The 19,055-nt window shown below is 43.6% G+C and overlaps 1 protein-coding gene across 1 annotated transcript in view; it reads right to left on the reverse strand.

Annotated features, from left to right (window-relative positions):
- Positions 1 to 542: 542 nt before the first annotated feature.
- Positions 543 to 19,055, reverse strand: part of EPB41L4B (erythrocyte membrane protein band 4.1 like 4B) — a 137,025-nt gene continuing 118,512 nt past the window's right edge. The window contains exons 23-25 of the mRNA XM_088656178.1: positions 10,990 to 11,058; positions 3,458 to 3,624; positions 543 to 766 (exon numbers count right to left, since the gene is read on the reverse strand). Coding sequence (XP_088512304.1) covers positions 697 to 766; positions 3,458 to 3,624; positions 10,990 to 11,058 — 306 coding nt within the window. The 3' untranslated portion in view covers positions 543 to 696. The remainder of the gene's footprint in view (positions 767 to 3,457; positions 3,625 to 10,989; positions 11,059 to 19,055) is intronic.

Genomic DNA, 19,055 nt, shown 5'->3' on the forward strand with positions numbered 1-19,055 from the left:
ACCTTTTGTATATGCTATCAAAATATTCTGCATAATATTTATCCCTGTGCAATTATTAACATATATACAGAATACTGTTTCTGAATAGAAAGCAATATACACATAGGAGAAATCTAGGAGAAAAAGAACACAGTGTGTGTGTGTGTGTGTGTGTGTGTGTGTGTGTGTGTGTTCCTAAGTGTTCCTCTTCATTCCAGATTTACCAAAAGTTAGCCTCAACTCGATTTTGTAGTTTTTAAAAATCCTAACATTCAGCAGAAATAAAAGACAGTCAGAATCATAGATTGGGATCTGAAGAGATGCTTAGATTCATGGAGGGGCTGATACCAATCCATTCGAGTTCCCTCTTACAAACAGCTCTTGAAACTTCTCTCCATTTGAAAAGCTGTTCGCCATGCGGAAGAGAGAGGGGCTGCTGTCTGAGGTAAAAGATTGAATTCTAAACCCCTTTTTCATGGGGTATAGAACCACTAGTTTCATGGTTCTTTGGATCCTCGCCATAGTAACAAATATACAAAGAAAGTCCTTGAATTAACTCTTTTAGCCAACTGATTAATCCAGGATTGTAATATATCATATTGTAATGATACATTATGTTGCGCACGCACACACACACACGAGCAAAGGAATGTAAACAGACGGAAGGCACAGAAAAGGCCCCAATCCATTCTCTGAACGAGACAGAAGTGAGAAGTTTCATAATTCTGTCATCAGCAGTCTTTTCATCAACTTTTCTCGCTCAAGTTCCCGCCGCAGAGTCTCAGCGCTGTGGAATTAATGAACACACAAAGCAGTTATGGGCAGAAGATGCTGCATATTTCTGTTAAAATAATTAACATTTCAGTAACGCCAACCATAGAGAAAGGTTGCTTTTTGAACATCCTGAAAATATTCCACTGCGTAAGAAGAAATGCGACTGACATTGTGAGTTTAGTAACAACTGCACACTCAATCAAATCTTTCAGTAGCTTCTTTCCCCTGAGGTCTCTTAATGATCTACTGAGCATTAGGATTCACTTGGGATTCTGGCCTCCCCCCCCCCCAAATATAACCTCTCACAATCTACCTCTGCAACAGGGCCACCCTTGGCAGGAAAAGAACAAGATTCCTCACCCCTGATGTTCATGATACTTCACAAATAATATAACAGACATGTCCAACAGGTAGATCGTGATCTACCTGTAGATCACTGGACGTCTGCGGTAGATCACTGGTAGAGCATTGGCTCCCCCCCAAAGAAGCTGAACAACTGTGGCTCCCCTAAAAAAAAGCTCAACATTTTACCTCCTCCCTGGAAAAACTCAACAACTTTGACCCAAACCCCCCAAACATGGGCCTTCCTCCTTCCTAAAAGAAGCTCAACAACTTTGACCTGAACCCCCCAAAAGGGGGAAGATCACTGCCAGTTTTTAACTCTGTGAGTAGATCGCAGGCTCTTGGGAGTTGGCCATCCCTGTAATATAAGAATGCTTCTAGAAAATGACACAGAAGAAGGAATGACATCACAGCAGAGGTAAACAAAGAAAAATATCTAGCTAGTGCAGTTCTACCGGTAAGTACTTGGCATCAGTTACCATACGCTATGGAGATAAGGATATTGTGCCAGGCAGGTCACAGAAAAGTAAATGAGGTGGCAAGAATTCTGGAAGGCAGTTCCATGGAGGCAGCAGGTGAGAAAAGGTATAGTTTGAGGGGGAGAGAGACCTTAAGTCCCTCAGGTGATGGGAATTGGACAAGCAAACATCACAGGGATATCTGGGTAGAAGAGATGGGACATTTTTAAAGCTAGAATGAGAAATATGAGCAGGAGAGCATTGATACAGGTAAGAAATCCATATAAGGATTTAAGGAGGGTTAGAGGAGAAACAAGAAAGGTGTGGCACTAAATTGCAGCTAGAAGTGAGTGGACCAAGGTGAGAAGATGGAAGAAAAGAGAGGCAAAGATTTCAATCGTTTGAGAGTCATTTAGAATGCAAATCAAAGGCGATAGAATACCATCAAATAAATGATGTGCTTAAAGAAGATAGAAAAATAGGTTTTGAGGATAAAAGATCCAAATTTCAAATAGAAGTGCTAGAAGGCAAAACAAAGCTTTTGGCAAAGATGTATGATTTGTTGTTGGAGTGGTATACAAAAGATGAGTTGACAAAAGAAGTGATGATTAAATGGGCAAAAGATTTGGGGCATAATATTGAATATGATGCGTGGTTGAAATTATGGAATCAAACTTTAAGATTTACAGCATGTACTGCCTTGAAAGAAAATGTATATAAGATGATGTACAGATGGTATTTAACTCCAGTTAAATTAGCTAAAATGTATAGAATGAGTGACAAAAGTTGCTGGAAATGTAAAGAGAAAGATGGTGAATTTTATCATATGTGGTGGACATGCGAAAAAGTTAAAAGATTTTGGGAAAGTTTATATAACGAATTGAAAAAGATGTTTAGATATACTTTTCCAAAAAAACCAGAAGCATTTTTGTTAGGAATAATGGGAGGAGAGATTAGAAAAGAAGATCAAACACTGTTTATGTATGCAACAACCGCGGCTAGGACTTTGTTAGCCCAAAAATGGAAATTACAGGAATTACCTACAATTGTGGAGTGGCAGACAAAAATGATGGACTATGCTGAACTTGCTAGATTGACATGCAAGATTCGTGACCAGGGGGAGACAAGGTTTCAAAAGGACTGGAGTAAATATGTGGACTATATGGAGAAAAACTGTAGATCGTTAAAAACTCTTGCAGGATTAAAATAAACCTTACGAATTGACCAATATGTCAAAAAAGGAACTGCAAAAAAGGGAATTAACAAGAAACCCGCATGAAGGGAGGGGGGGAAGTCATAGCTCGGCGGAGCAAGGTAAAAGATGTGGATATAAGATTTTGTATAAAAGATTGGTTTTGTTAATTTGTTGAATTTGGAAAATTGGAATAAAATGTATTTTTTAAAAAAAAATAGAATGCAAATCAAAGGCTTCACCGAGACAGAGAAGAAGGCCTGTACTTTTGTGTAATGTTGTAAAGGGATAAGTTAATATGGGAAAGTGTGGCATGTGTGGGCATTTTGAAGGGTTATTGCTACAGTAAACACTGATTAAATACCCATTTGTATGGAAGAAATCAAGATTTTCATTGACATGGAAACACTCCCCTGATTTAACATCTTCACACTATCCCTTATCAGTTTTCTCAGCTGACAGCTAGGTTGCCGTAGCAACTGAAACATAATTAAGCATGAACATTCTGAAGAAGAGACAATGGCTGATGAGGGCTTGAGCATGTGGGAAGCCCAGGCAAAACAGCAGTGCCTTCCCTCTTCCTTCCCTGCCCCCAGGCTCTTGCTTCGCTTCCTCGACCTACATCTGAAAATTGGTCCCATGAGACATGAGACTGGTGAAAGACTTTAGAAAGTAAGCCACATAATACTTCCGTGGAAGGGTTGAACAGTACCTGTCTGCCAGAGAAATTGGTTTGTGAGATGAATAGATGGTCTGCACGGTTGGCGTCGGAAAGGTTCCCACCAGAGACTTTGTCCCAGATGCTGGGGCGACTGGAGATAACATCTTGGGAGATGACTGTACTACACAGCATTGTAGCTTGCTGTCTATGAATTCTGCCTACAAATGAACATAAAAGAAAAAATAGATATTGCTGCATCTTTCCCCGTTCCCATTTCACCCACACATTCAATATCAGCAATGGTCTTCTAAAAAGGGGGGCAGCGAGATGTCAAAAGGCCATTGAAGAGCCATAATGATTGTGGTGAAGAGGACCATCCATATTTCTAGGCAAAGGTTCCTCGGCATAGTGCACTTGTTGAGGATAAAATTCAAGTTCATTAGTTTTTACAAACCTCTACAGAGTGCTAAGTATAAAGTCTTCCCTAAATTCTGTAATAAGTTCTGACACTTTTAACTGACAATTTTGTCAGGCTTAATACTGATTTCCCCAAACCACCTACTACAATGAACCCTAGGAGTAAGATGCTATGGGTGGTTGTCAGCTACCCTGTTTTACTCAGAGTAGACCCATTGAAATGGATAATCATGAGCAAGAGAGGCTCATTGATTTCAATACTGTAGGTCTACTCTGAGTAAACATAGTTGAATACCACACCCTATATCAACATGAAATTTTAGACTACTGTAGTGTCTAAGCAGTTCAGATAAACAGTGTCATTAATGGTACGACCTTGGGAATGTATGGGGACAGCATTGAGGTTATGGCCTGGAACGTAAGGTCTGCATGAGGGTTTCTCCCCTGGCCATTGCAACCTGCTTGTTCATCTGCCTCTCAAGTTTGGCTTAGGCAACAGTGGTGCAGAAAAAGAGCAGAAGTTGCTGCTACTACTTCCTTGCTCATTGTCACTCTGCCTGGCAATAGAGGGAGTGGAACAACAATGAGGAAGAGGAGCAACAGCAACCGGTGATCATGGCAGTGAAGAGGTAGACTTGCCAAGAGAGAAGGGCCCTTGGCAGGTGCCTTATCCAAAGGCTTTCTAAAACCTGGATCCAGCAATGCTGCCACTTTTAAGAGCCGGCACCTTGGGGGTAGGGGGAGGATGTGGAGGCGTTCTTGCAGATGGCGCACTCAGGTGACAGCAGCTGAGCTGCAAGCCCAACGGCAGCTTTCCACACCCTTGGCATGCTCAAGGAGTTTCTGCTGTTTTATCTGAACAAGGGCGAGATATTCTCTCTGCTCTTCACACCTTATTCCAAAGTATATCAAATGCTGAAGTTGGCCAATGTCAAAGGAGAGGGAAATCTGAAATTGTGGGGCACATGCACAAACACATAGATACATGCATGGCCAAGCAACCCTTTTGGTCCCAAGGACACATTGGGTGGTGGGGATGTATACCAGGCATCCTCAAACTTTGGCCCTCCAGATGTTTTGGACTACAATTCCCATCACCCCTGACCACTGGTCCTGTTAGCTAGGAATCATGGGAATTGTAGGCCAAAGCATCTGGAGGGCCGCAGTTTGGGGATGCCTGATGTATGCAGTACACACATATAAAAGCACACAACACACCTGCTCACCCTTGCAGACACGCGCGCACACACACACACAGAGAAACAAAGGCAGGTGTGCAATGGGCAGGGATATTTTGTGCCTGCCCTGATGAGCGGTGCTGGGGAGAGTTTAGGAGTGTGCTGATCCTACCAGCAATCGCATCGCATATCTCCCCTACTCCTCAGCTGATTGGTGCTGGCAATTGCACTTCTCAGCCTGTTTGGTGGGCTGAGGAGAGCATGGTTGCAATGAGAAGGAAGACACCAGGAGAGAGTCATTCCCATGGACATAGCTGCCAAGTTTTCCCTTTTCTTGCGAGGAAGCCTATTCAGCATAAGGGAAAATCCCTTAAAAAGGGGGATAACTTGGCAGCTATGCCCATGGAACTTCCTAACCACGTAAATCACGTTCCCACAGCCAGCCCAAGAGCAGCTCATTAGAGCAGCTGCCTTGCTCTAATGAGAAGCGAGAAACGGATTATGTAGTTCTGGATACTTAGTGATCTGACAGTTATTACAACAAATGTACAGTAATTGCAATTTATGAATTGTTTTCTGAATGTTTCAGAAAAGCCAGCAGCCAGTAACTGTTAAAAAACAACAACCCATCCCAGTTTTTTTTAGTGATCATCTGTGCAATCCCACATATGTGTGCTGTGCAAGGAACATTGTTTGTAGATTTCTAGAGCTAGGTTAGCATTTTGACCAGAAACCCAACTCTACTCTCTAGTCTATGCATATGCTCAAGGGGGCATGGGTCCTGTCTTCCTGCTATGTTCCTATCAGACTGTAGCCCTGGCTATATACGCAAACACAGAGGAAGAGCAGGACAACAGCGCCACCTGCAGCAGGAAAGGAGGGCTTCCAACCAGATGATCAATACTTACAACAAGCCCACCCCGTTTTCAGCTGGGCTACAGAGTTCCCAATCAGGATCCCTTTATGATGACTGTTGTACAGCAAGCAGGTGCAATTTGGGGGAAACAGCCTCCTGGGCCAAACTGGGACATATGCCAAGTCTAATTTGGCCCATTGGCCAGAAGCTCTCCATCCCTGGGTTTGAAGTTCTAGCCATGGAGTCTGAATTTGCTTCATTTATTACACAGGGTCACAGTCTAAATATGGAATATAGTAGGGTAGCAGACTGTCAAAGCAGTCTTTACAAAATGCCACGAAGGCTGCTCCTGGGATTGCCAGGGTGCAGAAATATACAATGGTGGATTCAACACTTCTGAAAGCATATGATATGTTGCCTTGATCCGTCCCCACCCTTAGGTGAAACACACAGGTTCCTTGGTAGGTGGGAAACAGATGCAAAGAGGAACTGTGCGGTTTTTATATTAATAAAGCTGGGCATTAATTTTAGGCGATGTATTGGATTTAACAAGGTCAGCGGAAGCCAAATTGGAAGCCAAACCAGATAGCTTTGCCTAGTGGCTGAAGAAAATGCTCCCTTGGATAATCAAGTTCCATCATAAGATAGAAGAAGATACTCTTTGTCCATTTTGGGATCCTGCTGTTGAATAACTAAACAACAAAAAACAAGCTCAAACTCAGCCAGATGGGCGGGGTATAAATAAATTATTATTATTATTATTATTATTATTATTATTATTATTATTATTAAACCACATCCATTTCATATTTAAGAATCGTGTGATCATTTGAGAAAGCCATCATGCATGTGCAGATTAATGTGCACACACAGATGACAGCTTTGTGAATGGAAATTTGAGGTGAGCTGTTGCAAGGGGACCCCTGCTCCCTCTGCAACGTTGTGCAAATGTGTCTTGAAATGCAGCAGGGAAAAACTGTTTTGCTGTGTTTTAAGCTCCTAATGTCAACATGCCCTCTGTGTCATATAGTGTTCTCATTCTAATCCTTGAGGCCATGCCAGAGTCGATCTAGGCAGATTAAGAGACAAAGCAGGAGAAGAAACCAGGGTGTGTTTTTGCCGCCAGAAAGCAGAGACACCTGAAAAAGAACTATTTAATTTGGGAAAACTGAGCAGCAGAAACATCTAAACACACAAAGAAGAAGTCAGGGTTATAACAGATGAGTCCACATATGAAGTATACCAGGCATCCCCAAAGTGCGGCCCTCCAGATGTTTTGGCCTACAACTCCCATGATCCCTAGCTAACAGAACCAGTGGTCAGGGAAGATGGGAATTGTAGTCCAAAACATCTGGAGGGCCGAAGTTTGGGGGTGCCTGAAGTATACTATAGGATGGGGGGCATCTACAAGCTGCATAACATAACAAGCAGCCAGGTATTGACTTCAGCACGAAGGACAAGATTCTTCTAGCAGATGGAAAATCATAATCACAGAGATTAAGTTGCAACACACCATCAAAGCAGACAGATCCGATTTCCATGAAATATGTCTTCTTTGTCCCAGGCTAAGAGGGAAACCCTCTGTCAGGGAAATGCCTTGTTAGCAACTGTCTCATAGTGCAGTGGTCTTCAACCTTGGGCCTCCAGATGTTTTTTGCCTACAACTCCCATGGTCCCTAGCTAGCAGGACCAGTGGTCAGGGATGATGGGAATTGTAGTCTCAAAACATCTGGAGGCCCAAGGTTGAGGACCACTGTCATAGTGCACTCGCTTCCCATATAACTGGACTCAAGGGTGTGTGTTACTTGTTTAGCCATGCTATTGAGACTCTTAATCCTTTATGGCAGGCATCCCCAAACTTCGGCCCTCCAGATGTTTTGGACTACAATTCCCATCATCCCTGACCACTGGTCCTGTTAGCTAGGGATCATGGGAGTTGTAGGCCAAAACATCTGGAGGGCCGCAGTTTGGGGATGCCTGCTTTATGGCCTATGTACCATTATGGGTGCAGCCAGGATTTTTTTTGGGGGGGGAGGCATTATGCTGGGGGGCAGAACTGAGTTATCTGTGATGGAATTGGTCAGTTAGTTAAGATGAGGGGCAGCTGCCCCCCTGGTTACCATACTGATTTCAGCATTAAGTATTTTGGCAGAAACTATAATCTGAGTTCTTCATGCTCCAGTAAGAGACAGGACAGCTCCCACCAATATTTCAGTATAACCCCTAAAAAAAATGCCCTCCCTAGTTAGGTGCTTTTGCCTCCATCATTATTAATTTTCAGGATGAACTTGTAAACAGCCTTGGCAGCTGAAGAAAAAGTGATTGAGATGCAGTGGGAAAAGGGATATAGAGAATAATCCATGTGAAATTGCAACTGTCAGTAATTAAAGACAAAAAAGGTAAACTGGCTAAGTGGGTATTGATTGGGCTGGAGTTGCCTCCACCACCCTAGAAGCAAGGGAGAAAGACCTAATAAACGCCTGCCTAGTTTGAGCTCTGAGAATGCAGCCACTGTGGGGGTGCAGGATCCACCTTGAGCATAGCTGAGCATAGCTTGGCTTCCCCCTGAAGTGTTAGCCTAGCTCCATGAAGTTCTGGTGACATCATTTGCAGGCACAGAGATAATATGTGAAACTGCTCAGAAGCTATGAAGAAGAACGAGAGGAAGAGCTATTTCCCTCTTTATAAACCCAGTTCTTAAAGGAACATAAGATGAACATAGAAGAAAAAAACTCAGGCTGGTTTTTAAAAATTTGCTCTTTAAGAGCAACAATGTTATAACAATGTTATTACCAAGCTTAAAACCAGGGAGAGACCAGGTCTGAATAAAGACATTGGATTCTTATCTCATTATACATGATAAAGCTATCTTTAGCCATCTCAGCCCTTGCTTTTTCCTGCAAGACCAATTGCAGTCAGTCAATCACCCACTCCCACCACAAGGAGGGAGCAATACCCCTCCCCACCCTCTCACTATATATAAGCATCTGGTGACTTCTGTTTCAGTGTATCTGAAGAAGTGTGCATGCACACGAAAGCTCATACCAATGACAAACTTAGTTGGTCTCTAAGGTGCTGCTGGAAGGAATTTTTTAAAATAATGTTATAAAAGGAAAAACCACAAGAGCTTTTTGTATCAGCCAAAAATGAGACACTTTAAATAAACAAGCATTGAAAGCATATAGACACATATTGGAAACCAAATGTGACTGAGCATGAGAGCAAAACATTCAGACTGGGAAGATGAATTGCAGGATCTGTCCATCCTTTAAGTACAGTTATTTTTAGCAGGGGTTATGAATGCTGTTGAGCATAGAACAATTTGGGTGTTAAGAAAACTGAAAGCGAAAGTCCCCAATTCTGGGCTTCATGTATATTATCATATATGTATACATACCATACATGGTATATGTTTGGCAGCAGCATACCCCCCCCCCAAGACAATAAGGCTGACAGTCCTTCACTCTAATCCAACCAGGCCTAATTGACTGGTTGGGGCCAAAAGTAGATAGCGTGCCCATTGAGATGTGCATCCAAATCATATTCATTCATTTGATTCGATTTTCATAATTTCTGTCCTGCCACATAAAACACAATTAAAAACAGCACTATTACAGAAAAAGGAACCAAGATAAAACACAGAGCAGCAATATGAGCCAGGTTTAAGCTTTGCTTGAAATTGCAACAATGATAAGCCTTGTGTGATTTAAACGTTCTTTCTCTAGTGCCAGAAAGACACCAGGAAGGCATTTCAAAACTGAGAAGCCACAACTGAAAAAGCCCTTTCACGTGTTCACATCCACCTGAAGTCTAGACTGAAGCCACTGGTGTGTGTGTGTGTGTGTGTGTGTGTGTGTGTGTGTGTGTGTGTGAAATGAAGCTCAGAAAGGCCTGGGAAACAAGGTTTTTAGCCAGTGGGCTTATGTGGGAGGTGTCAGTTCTTAAGGTAGTCTGGTTCCAAGGTGTTGAGTACATCTGAGGGCGCATCCCACTGAAAGTAATGCATCTGGATGCAGATCCAAATACGAATGCCGTTTTACATTCAGTGGAATATGCATCCTTATCCATATTGTGCCCCAACTAGTCATGCAAAACTGCATGAGGTAGAACAAAACCACCCCATCATGGCATTGGCCCAGGTGCATTTTCTCTTCTGCCCAGAGTGAGCCAGTTGCCCCTGAGGCTGCCCCATAACCACCAATGTATAGTGATGTCTTTGCAGGGGTGCTGACTGTGCAGGGCCCTGGGTCTAAGCACCCACAAATTTTAAACGAAGGGGCTGGGGCCACCCAAGATTCCACTTGTGCATGCCCTGTAGTGTCTGCACGCTACCAGTTTGCCCCACAGCATACATGTGTGACATCAGCATGTCGTGGGGCGTGTGCACACCACATCAGCACACCCCACAGTGTGTGTGTGATGTCGGGGCATGTGCACACCACGTTAGCAGTCCCCTACGATGTGGGCAAGTGACGCCAACATGCCACAGGCCTGCCAATGCCACGCACGCACACTGGGGTGTGCCAACATGGCTCGTGCATGCTGCGGGACATGCCAACATCACTCACACACACCCTGGTGATTTCGGCTTGCCCTGGGCACCCGCTGCTGTGGGGCCAAGGGGGTGTGCCTGTGTCTTTGCGTTCACTATGTGATTCCTGAATGGATGGAATCATGCAGTGAAAAGGTCCTTGCCATTATCTTTCTTAAAAATGGCACCAAAATAGCTGAATGGGGGAGAAACAGGGTTACAAAGAGGTGTGAAAGAGCGCAACTTAGCATTTTTTTTGCAGGCCCTTTTGCACCTTAACCCAGAAGGAGCACATGTCCTCCACCAAAGATACTACCGGTATGAATGGCAATTCTTCCATCCAAATTTCAGCATAGTACTGCCATAAACTGAAGAAAAGAACATGGCCACATGCAGTCATTAGAAATGGCCAAAGTTGAGGAGATGTTGCCCCTTACATTGGACAAGATGGGATTGCGCCTCTATGTTACGTATCACAAGTGTGTATCTGTATCTTTCTTCATGGCTGCAGGCTGTTGAAGGAACGGGAAGGGTCTCTGGCAACCACGGCCATAGTCATGTTAATGTTAAATGCAGTTTTTCAGTTGCATTTTCTACTTACAGAAAACTGTGGTAGTGTTGGAAAAGGATCGAAAAAGGGTTTGGATGTAGCAGCAGGGAATGTCTTTATCTTTAAGGAAGATAAAGAGAAAGATGTTACTTTCAGAACACACAAAGAAAAAAACGAAGCGAAGCACTGCAAGCTCCAGCATGATGTCCGACATACCAGAATGGTTTATAACAGCACACAAATTAACTCTCACACCCTGACACACATGCAAAAGCTAAGGGTGGGGATTCAGAGGTTCACAGAAAGAGCAGTTGCCCTGCTTTTATTCATGCAACCTGTTTGAGAATCACTCCTTGAAGTACACATTATGTACGCCACAATTGTAAACAGTTTTGTTCTGCTCAAGAATAATAACAACAATATTTTAACATACCAAGAAGGTCTGCAAATCCTGTCATGCTACAAACCTGTTTTCACTTATTTTAGTAAGGGGGGAAAAAGTACAGAAGGCAGGTTCTCATAATGCTAGAACTCCTGGCCATCCAAGGAAGCTGAATGTTGGGAAGTTCAGAATGGATAAAAGAAAAGCACTTATTCACATGGCACATAGTTAAACTATGGAACTTGCTGCCACAAGAGGCAGTGATGGCCACCAACCTAGATGGCTTTAAAAATGGATCAGATAACCTCATGGAGGAGAGGGTTCTCCAGGGCTCCTAGCCACAGGGGCCAGACTCTGCCTCCTGGAAGCAGTCATGCTTCTGAATCCCAGTTGCTAGAAACCCCAGTAGGAGACAGTTGTTCTTGTGCATAATGTTCTGCTTGCAGGTTTCCCACAGCTTCTGATTGGTCATTATGAGAACAGAATGCTGGCCTAGGTGGTCCTGCAGGGGCTCTGCTTCCAGTCAGACCTGGAATGGTCCCTTCTCATAAGAGGAAATGTGAGAGAAAGACTTAAAAATGCACATACCTAGCACCATACCATTGTGGTGTTACAAATACAGTGTTTTGCACTGTAGCAAATGACTTCAACCTCAGGCAAACTCAAAGATTTATATATCAAAGCTCCTTGACCAGACAGAACATGCAGGATTGAGTCTAAGAGCCATAAATCCAGAATAAGGATGCAGTTGGCAGATTTATACATGAACTCCACCCTCACCTGAAAATACAGCTTAAGACATGAAAAAGTGACTCAACACTTTGCTTCAGAGGTGGAGAAGATGAGCCCTCCAGATAGTATTGGACTCCAACTCCCATCAACCCCAGTTGCCATGGCCAATGGTCAGGGAAGATGAGAGTTCTATTCCATCAACATTTGGAGGGACACAGGTTTACATGGCAATTTTGTTTGCCATGAGAACACTGTTGCTATCCCAGTGTTTCCTTAAGTATATAATCTCTGTGCAAGTGCTTAAACAACCCTGATTGGAATGAGGTTCCTAGGTGTATACACACAGAGACTTTATCTACATACATGGTTATTCAGGCTTTGTATGTTTGCTGTAGGAAACAACAGTGTCCCTTCCCCACAGCAAACTTCAACTCAATGCCAACACTTCTTTGGGCACACAGAGATGCCCCAATGCAGCTACATTGGTGAAGATCACCTATTGGGATTAAGAAGGATATTAAATAGGGGCAGGTACCAACCCTTTCAATACTTAAGGGGGGAAGCAAGATTCAGCTCGAAGCACTTTGGAGGCTGTTCAATTTAGCTCGTGTGGAAACAAACCTTTGTTTCTTCCTTTTAATTGTTTAGCAGAATTGCATAGAATTTGCAGGTATCTGCCAAATGTCAAATGAACAGCAGAACTGCTTTCTCGGCAAGGGCAGCCTTCCTGTTTCGGGGTGGTTTAAAAAGGATTCACTTAATCCTTAGTCCTAGAAAGTTAATGGTAAGATTTGAATTAGGAACTCATTGATTCATAGCTTGGAGGGGATTCTCTCTCTGCCACTATTTGACCTTATACAACCTGTTTAATTGCATCCCATGTGAGTTAGCAGTACTGTAGTTGGAATCTCATGTAACACAAGCTCTCTGACATTTTCAGTGCTTTAGTAAAGGGGTTTGAAAATCAGTGCCTGTAGTTTAAATAAACGTGGCCTTTGAAGAAATAAACATACTAAGTAGAAAGTGAATTCAATGAGTTCCTAATTGAAATCTTGCCATTAACTTGATTTTTGAATCTGTAGATAATCCAGACATTTTCTTCGTCGTTCTTTTGAAAGGACAATTTAATTGCAATACATACAATACCTTATTTCTATTGCAATCACCATCTTTTAAACTGATTTATGCGTGGAGGCATACTGAGGGGGCAGACACTGGGAAGTGAGGACACACTCTGAACAAAAAGGGAAAAACAAGCACCCTACGAACCATCCCTCCAATTGTCTCTTTACCAGCACTACCCCGCAAGAGGTACCCCACCTGAGATGACACTCTTGCAAGGCATTCCTCCAACCTTTCCCCACAGTGCCCGTATTTTCAGATCAGGTGAAATATTATTCAGATCCAAGTGAGCTAACATCCCAATCTGCTTCATCCAATCTGTTCCTTCTCCTCTAAGGATTCACCCTCCCCTGCTGAGATGGACATCAGGTGCACTAGGCGAAAGGAAGCAGCTGAGCCATTAATTCATGCAGAGACCACTCACCTTGATCACGGGAACCACTGATGCAAACATGACATCAGTAATGGAAAGCATGGGAACCATGCTGCAATTATTTTTAATGGATCACATAGCCCAAGACACAGCAATAAATGGCAAAACCCAGCTGTACACATATATAGTCATCCCTCACAGCTGAAATTTCTATGAAGTCAGATGATTGAAGCTTAAATTGCTGGTTTTTTACTGACTTTAGAATAAGAATTGTGGAGGAGCAGGAATAACTTTAAAAGGTAATGTGTCCCATTTAAGGTCTTGTGGGGGAAGTGGAAGAGGCTAAGAGTGTATTTATTAATGGGTCAGTTGGCAACTTGAGGTTGTTACCACTCTGAACAAAGCTTTGGAAAGCATTTCAATATCACAGCCTGTTAAAAGTGACACCCAGGTTTCCTGAAAGATCGTAATCTACCTTTATGAATCTTTCTAGGTGCTAAGATCTTCAGGTGAGAACCTTATCTCTTGCCAGATTACGATCTTTCAGGAAACCTGGGTGTCACTTTTAACAGGCTGTGATATTGAAATGATTTCCAAAGCTTTGTTCAGAGTGGTAACAACCTCAAGTTGCCAACTGACCCATTAATAAGTTATCTCTTGCTTGGACTACTGCAATGTGATCTATGTGGGACTACCTTTGAAGGTGACCCAGAAACTACAACTAATCCAGAATGCGGCAGCCAGACTGGTGACTGGGAGCGGCCGCCGAGACCACATAACACCGGTCTTGAAAGACCTACATTGGCTCCCAGTACATTTCCGAGCACAATTCAAAGTGATGGTGCTGACCTTTAAAGCCCTAAATGGCCTCGGTCCTGGATACCTGGTCTCCACCCCCATCATTCTACCCGGACACTGAGGTCCAGTGCTGAGGGCCTTCTGGCGGTTCCCTCACTGCGAGAAGCAAAGCTACAGGGAACCAGGCAGAGGGCCTTCTCGGTAGTGGTGCCTGCCCTGTGGAATGCCCTCCCATCAGAGGTCGAAGAGATAAACAACTACCAGACCTTTAGAATACATTTGAAGGCAGCCCTGTTTAGGGAAGCTTTTAATGTTTAATATATTATTATATTTTAATATTCTGTTGGAAGCCACCCAGAGTAGTTGGAGAAACCCAGCCAGATAGGCGGGGTATAAATAAATTATTATTATTATTATTATTATTATTATTATTATTATTATTATTATCTCGGTCCCATCAACATCAGAGGCAGGGTTAATGGTGACACAGAGAGAATCTTTTCTGTGGCTGCTCCCAGATTGTGGAATTGCCTCCCAAGAGAGGTTACAGTGCCTTTCTAAGGACTTTCCCATTCAGAAAGGCCTTTGAAAATCCACTGGGCTCCCACCATGGCAATTGCTGTCTTAATGTTGCTTCTAAATGTGTTCTGTTATGTTTTGACCTGTTATTATTATAACTATGCTTTTAAAATGTTGTAAGCCGCCTTGAGTCCCAACTTTGGAGAAAGGTGGGATAGGTAAAGGGACCCCTGACCATTAGGTCCATTCGTGACCGACTCTCGTGTTGCGCGCTCATCTCGCGTTATTGGCCAAGGGAGCCGGCATACAGCTTCCAGCATGACAAAGCCGCTTCTGGCGAACCAGAGCAGCACACGGAAATGTCGTTTACCTTCCCGCCAGAGCGGTCCCTATTTATTTACCTGCACTTTGACGTGCTTTCGAACTGCTAGGTTGGCAGGAGCTGGGACTGAGCAATGAGAGCTCACCCCGTTGTGGGGATTCGAACCACCGACCTCCTGATCAGCAAGCCCTAGGCTCTGTGGTTTAACCCACAACGCCACCTGCGTCCCTGTAGGATACAAGGTGGGATACAAGTACATTAATTAATTAATTCAAGATTTCTCACTGTTCAGGGAAATGGGGAACATGTGCAACAGTATGTATAAACCATTCTCAGGTTGTAATAGACTTATTGTTTCTGTTTTTTGTCTTGATGAAAATTATGTTTTATGTTTATGATTTTTGTCCTACATAATTGTAACAGTGAGAAGACAGGCAGCATATACTGGATGCAGAGCTGTTGTTTCTCCACTGCAGTAGGAGCAAAAATGCACTTTGGCGTCTTATTCAAAACGTCTGTCTCCTAGAAATTTTTACTACCGTAGGAACCAGAAATTCAGCAGCATTTCTCCCGCCTTTTTTATCAATAAGAAATTAACTTCCACTAATATTTTTCATTGTTGGATGACTCAGTAATGCAGCAGCTGTTGTGGTGGTGCAAGGAGTCATTTCAGAGTCTAGGCAACATGCTAGCATCACCAAACTATTTTGTCTGAGAAATGCACATGCTGGGAAGAAAACCCGTCATCATTCAGTGGACTCCTAAGTACAATGATAACTAATTACAATCAGGAAATGAGAAATCATGGTTACCATGGGTGAGAAAAGAGGATTGCATCTATATTGTATATAAACAGAGCTGGAGATTAGGTATTTAACACACATGTGGATGCATATTTAAAAGCACATTGGACTCCATATCCCATTTAAAGCAATGACCATTTCCCCAACATAAAAGGGGAGACGCATTTTGCGCAGTCGCGTGCAGCCCCCCTTGGGATCCCTGAGGCAGTGCTGCAGGTTGGAAGCTGGCACTGCCTACCTGAGGCTGGAGGCTGCAGTCGCCGCCCACTCAGTCAGCCGACTAATCCAGCCAAGGGGAGGCGTGCCAGGGGGATTGGCCAGGTAGGATCAGGTAGGCTTACCTGCACACAAAGAAGAGGAGCCATTCCTGGGAAGCAGCCAACGGATTCAGAGCTTTCCCACCCTCCACTCCCTAATTTTAAGTTTGATTTACAGGTTATTTACTTCCACAGGCTGCTTGCTTTACAGGTTTTACTTCCACAGGCGTACACACACGCAGGCGCTGCTACGACCGGTCGCTGTTAAAGGGCTGGAAAGGAATTTCCCTGCATTGGCAGGTTTCGCCTTTCCCGTAGCAATTTGTCACAACTTTGGCGGATGCAGGCCTTGGGCGGAATCCTTTAGTCATCTACATAAAGGGGAGGGGCGTGGGGGCGGTGACCCCCCGCCCTATTGCGGCGGCGATAACAGGCTTCCCGTAAACGGGGCACCGGGGGGGGGGCATTTGGCGATGCCAATTGGCTGTTATTGCCCTCCCCTTCCAGCGGCGGCGATTGAGGGGGGCGGGCTATCTGCTTGAACATATGTTCTCCAGAGTTAGCCCAACCCCCCACACATGCCGGACAACCCTGTAGATCACCCCACCCCCGGCTGGGGGCTGGGAGGGATATATGCCCAATGCCTGCGCCAAGGTCTTCCTACATCTGAATTTGTAATAAAGTTGTGTCCAATTTTAATCCCATAAAACGTGGTCTTGTGTCATTATTCCGCTCGGGGCTGCCCTGGGGACTGGGGGGGGGGGGACTCCGCCTGACTGCGCAATATCTCTTGGATGTATAGTGGTACCTTGGTTTACGAACTTAATCCGTTCCTGAAGTCCGTTCTTAAACCAAATCGATTCTTAAACCGAGGTGCGCCTTCTCTAGTGAGGCCTCCTGCCACCAGTGCCCTTCCACCATTCGGCTTCCATTCATACACCGAGGTAAAGTTCACAAACCGGAACACTACTTCTAGTTTTGTGGAGTTTGTATACTGAATAGTTGATAAACAGGGCTGTTTCTAAACTGAGGTGCCCCTGTAGTCAGAGTTGCACAGAATCTGTATTATCTTTATATCCATGACTTCCAACCCAACTAGTAATATGTTTCCATAATCTTGTTTACACATGGAGTGCCTTAGCTGGATTACAACAATTATATTTAATTTTTGCAATGTCAGTGAATGCAAATTAGCATTGATTCATTTTGCTAGACTTACCATCATTTCCCAAATAAAATGCATTTTCCATTCTTCCATATTATACTTTTCACCACATCATACTGGTTTATCAAGAGACTGGAACGTGCTGTTCTCTCAAGAAATGACTACATACTTTCAATACAAGCATTACCTCCTCCTATTTTCACACATGGGGGGAGGGGACACACACTTACATTTCTAGAGAGAAAACCACAGTAAATGTTCATGGCAATCATTATGTAAGTTAGTACAGTGTGTGGTGTTTGTAGCCAGGGATTTGCGCGTGTCCTGATTCTTAAGGAGCTGAGGGGGTTTGGCATGTCATATGCAATGCCATATGCAATGGCACAGATATCCATCAGATACAGAGCAACAAGCAACTTTTATAAACTTGAAACCAGAGCTCTGAATCTACAATGGAAGAAAATCCACATTCTGAGACACTGATGTGCATTGATTGTTTTGCTATTACCCATACAGAAGGACAGGATCACACTTCAAAATGACCTTAACAGATTAGACAGCTGGGCCAAAGCAAACAAGATGAATTTTAACAAGGAGAAATGTAAAGTACTACACTTGGGCAAAAAAAATGAAAGGCACAAATACAGGATGGGAGACACCTGGCTTGAGAGCAGTACATGTGAAAAGGATCTAGGAGTCTTGGTAGACCACAAACTTGACATGAGTTAGCAGTGTGATGCAGCAGCTAAAAAAGCCAATGCAATTCTGGGCTGCATCAATAGGAGTATAGCGTCTAGATCAAGGGAAGTAATAGTACCACTGTATTCTGCTCTGGTCAGACCTCACCTGGAGTACTGTGTCCAGTTCTGGGCACCACAGTTCAAGAAGGATACTGACAAGCTGGAACGTGTGCAGAAGAGGGCAACCAAAATGGTCAAAGGCCTGGAAACGATGCCTTATGAGGAACGGCTTAGGGAGCTGGGTATGTTTAGCCTGGAGAAGAGAAGGTTAAGGGGTGATATGATAGCCATGTTCAAATATATGAAAGGATGTCATATGGAGGAGGGAGAAAGATTGTTTTCTGCTGCTCAAGAGAAGCGGACACAGAGCAATGGATTCAAACTTCAAGAAAGAAGATTCCACCTAAACATTAGGAAGAACTTTCTGACAGTAAGAGCTGTTCGGCAGTGGAATTTGCTACCAAGGAGTGTGGTGGAGTCTCCTTCTTTGGAGGTCTTTAAGCAGAGGCTTGACAGCCATATGTCAAGAATGCTTTGGTGGTGTTTCCTGCTTGGCAGGGGGTTGGACTGGATGGCCCTTGTGGTCTCTTCCAACTCTATGATTCTATGATTCTAATTCAGAAGCTGCCATTTTAAAGGATGCTTCATTGGTGAGAGGCACTCCACAGAAACTCCATAGAAAAGATGAAGAAATATGCCGCGACACAAATGAAGCGAGTGAGAATAAGCCTCTATGTTCCAATAATTTTGCTCCCTCCACTTATGGTCCTTTATGATACAGTGGAAGCTTTTATTGAAAAGGGCTGGTAAGGTCTAATTGCCTATTATGCATGGGTGATAGAGTTAGTGTCTGCAGAAAGAGACGGAGAAACAAAGGAATGCATTAGACAAACTGTTTGCAAGG

Source organism: Zootoca vivipara, chromosome 12, assembly GCF_965207765.1.
Source record: "Zootoca vivipara chromosome 12, rZooViv2.hap1.1, whole genome shotgun sequence".
NCBI lineage: Eukaryota > Metazoa > Chordata > Lepidosauria > Squamata > Lacertidae > Zootoca > Zootoca vivipara.